Source organism: Ceratina calcarata, unplaced genomic scaffold (genome assembly GCF_001652005.2).
Source record: "Ceratina calcarata isolate Rehan_Ccalc_2016 unplaced genomic scaffold, ASM165200v1 scaffold339.2, whole genome shotgun sequence".
NCBI classification, from domain to species: Eukaryota; Metazoa; Arthropoda; class Insecta; order Hymenoptera; family Apidae; genus Ceratina; species Ceratina calcarata.
The window spans coordinates 1-437 of NW_017156717.1; the positions used below are offsets into that span (position 1 = coordinate 1).

A 437-nucleotide genomic window follows, 5' to 3' on the forward strand; every position below is an offset into this window, starting at 1 on the left:
AAGATAAAATTCAAAATTAAGCATATGCATATGTATATAAAATTCTGTGTATACAAATTTTAAATTTACATGAAAACTAACTTTTTCAAATTCCTTTATGTGTTTTTCTGGATGAGCTCCTTTTTTGCTTGGGCTAATAAAAGGACCCTCTAAGTGAATGCCTAATACTGTTGCCCCATGCTGTCCACCTTCCGTTTTCTTTATATTTGGCAGTACCTTCTCGTATGTTTCAGTGGGTGATGTTACCAATGTTGGGCAAAATGATGTTACACCAAATTCTAATAATTTTTTAGCTACCTTATTAATTCCCTCTTCCACATTATTAACGTTATAAGCAAAATCTATGCCAAAGCCACCTAGCAAATTAAGAAAAAACATAAACAACAATTTATTTTTCTTATAAAGACATTTTACGAATAGACTGCAAGATAATCAAC

The 437-nt window shown here is 30.9% G+C and overlaps 1 protein-coding gene across 1 annotated transcript in view; it reads right to left on the minus strand.

Moving 5' to 3' along the window:
- Positions 1–72: 72 nt before the first annotated feature.
- The window catches only part of LOC108625069 (N-acetylglucosamine-6-phosphate deacetylase-like), a gene marked incomplete at its 3' end in the record, with an annotated part of 1495 nt that continues 1130 nt past the window's right edge, over positions 73–437 (minus strand). The window contains exon 2 of the mRNA XM_018024780.2: positions 73–356. Coding sequence (XP_017880269.2) covers positions 73–356 — 284 coding nt within the window. The remainder of the gene's footprint in view (positions 357–437) is intronic.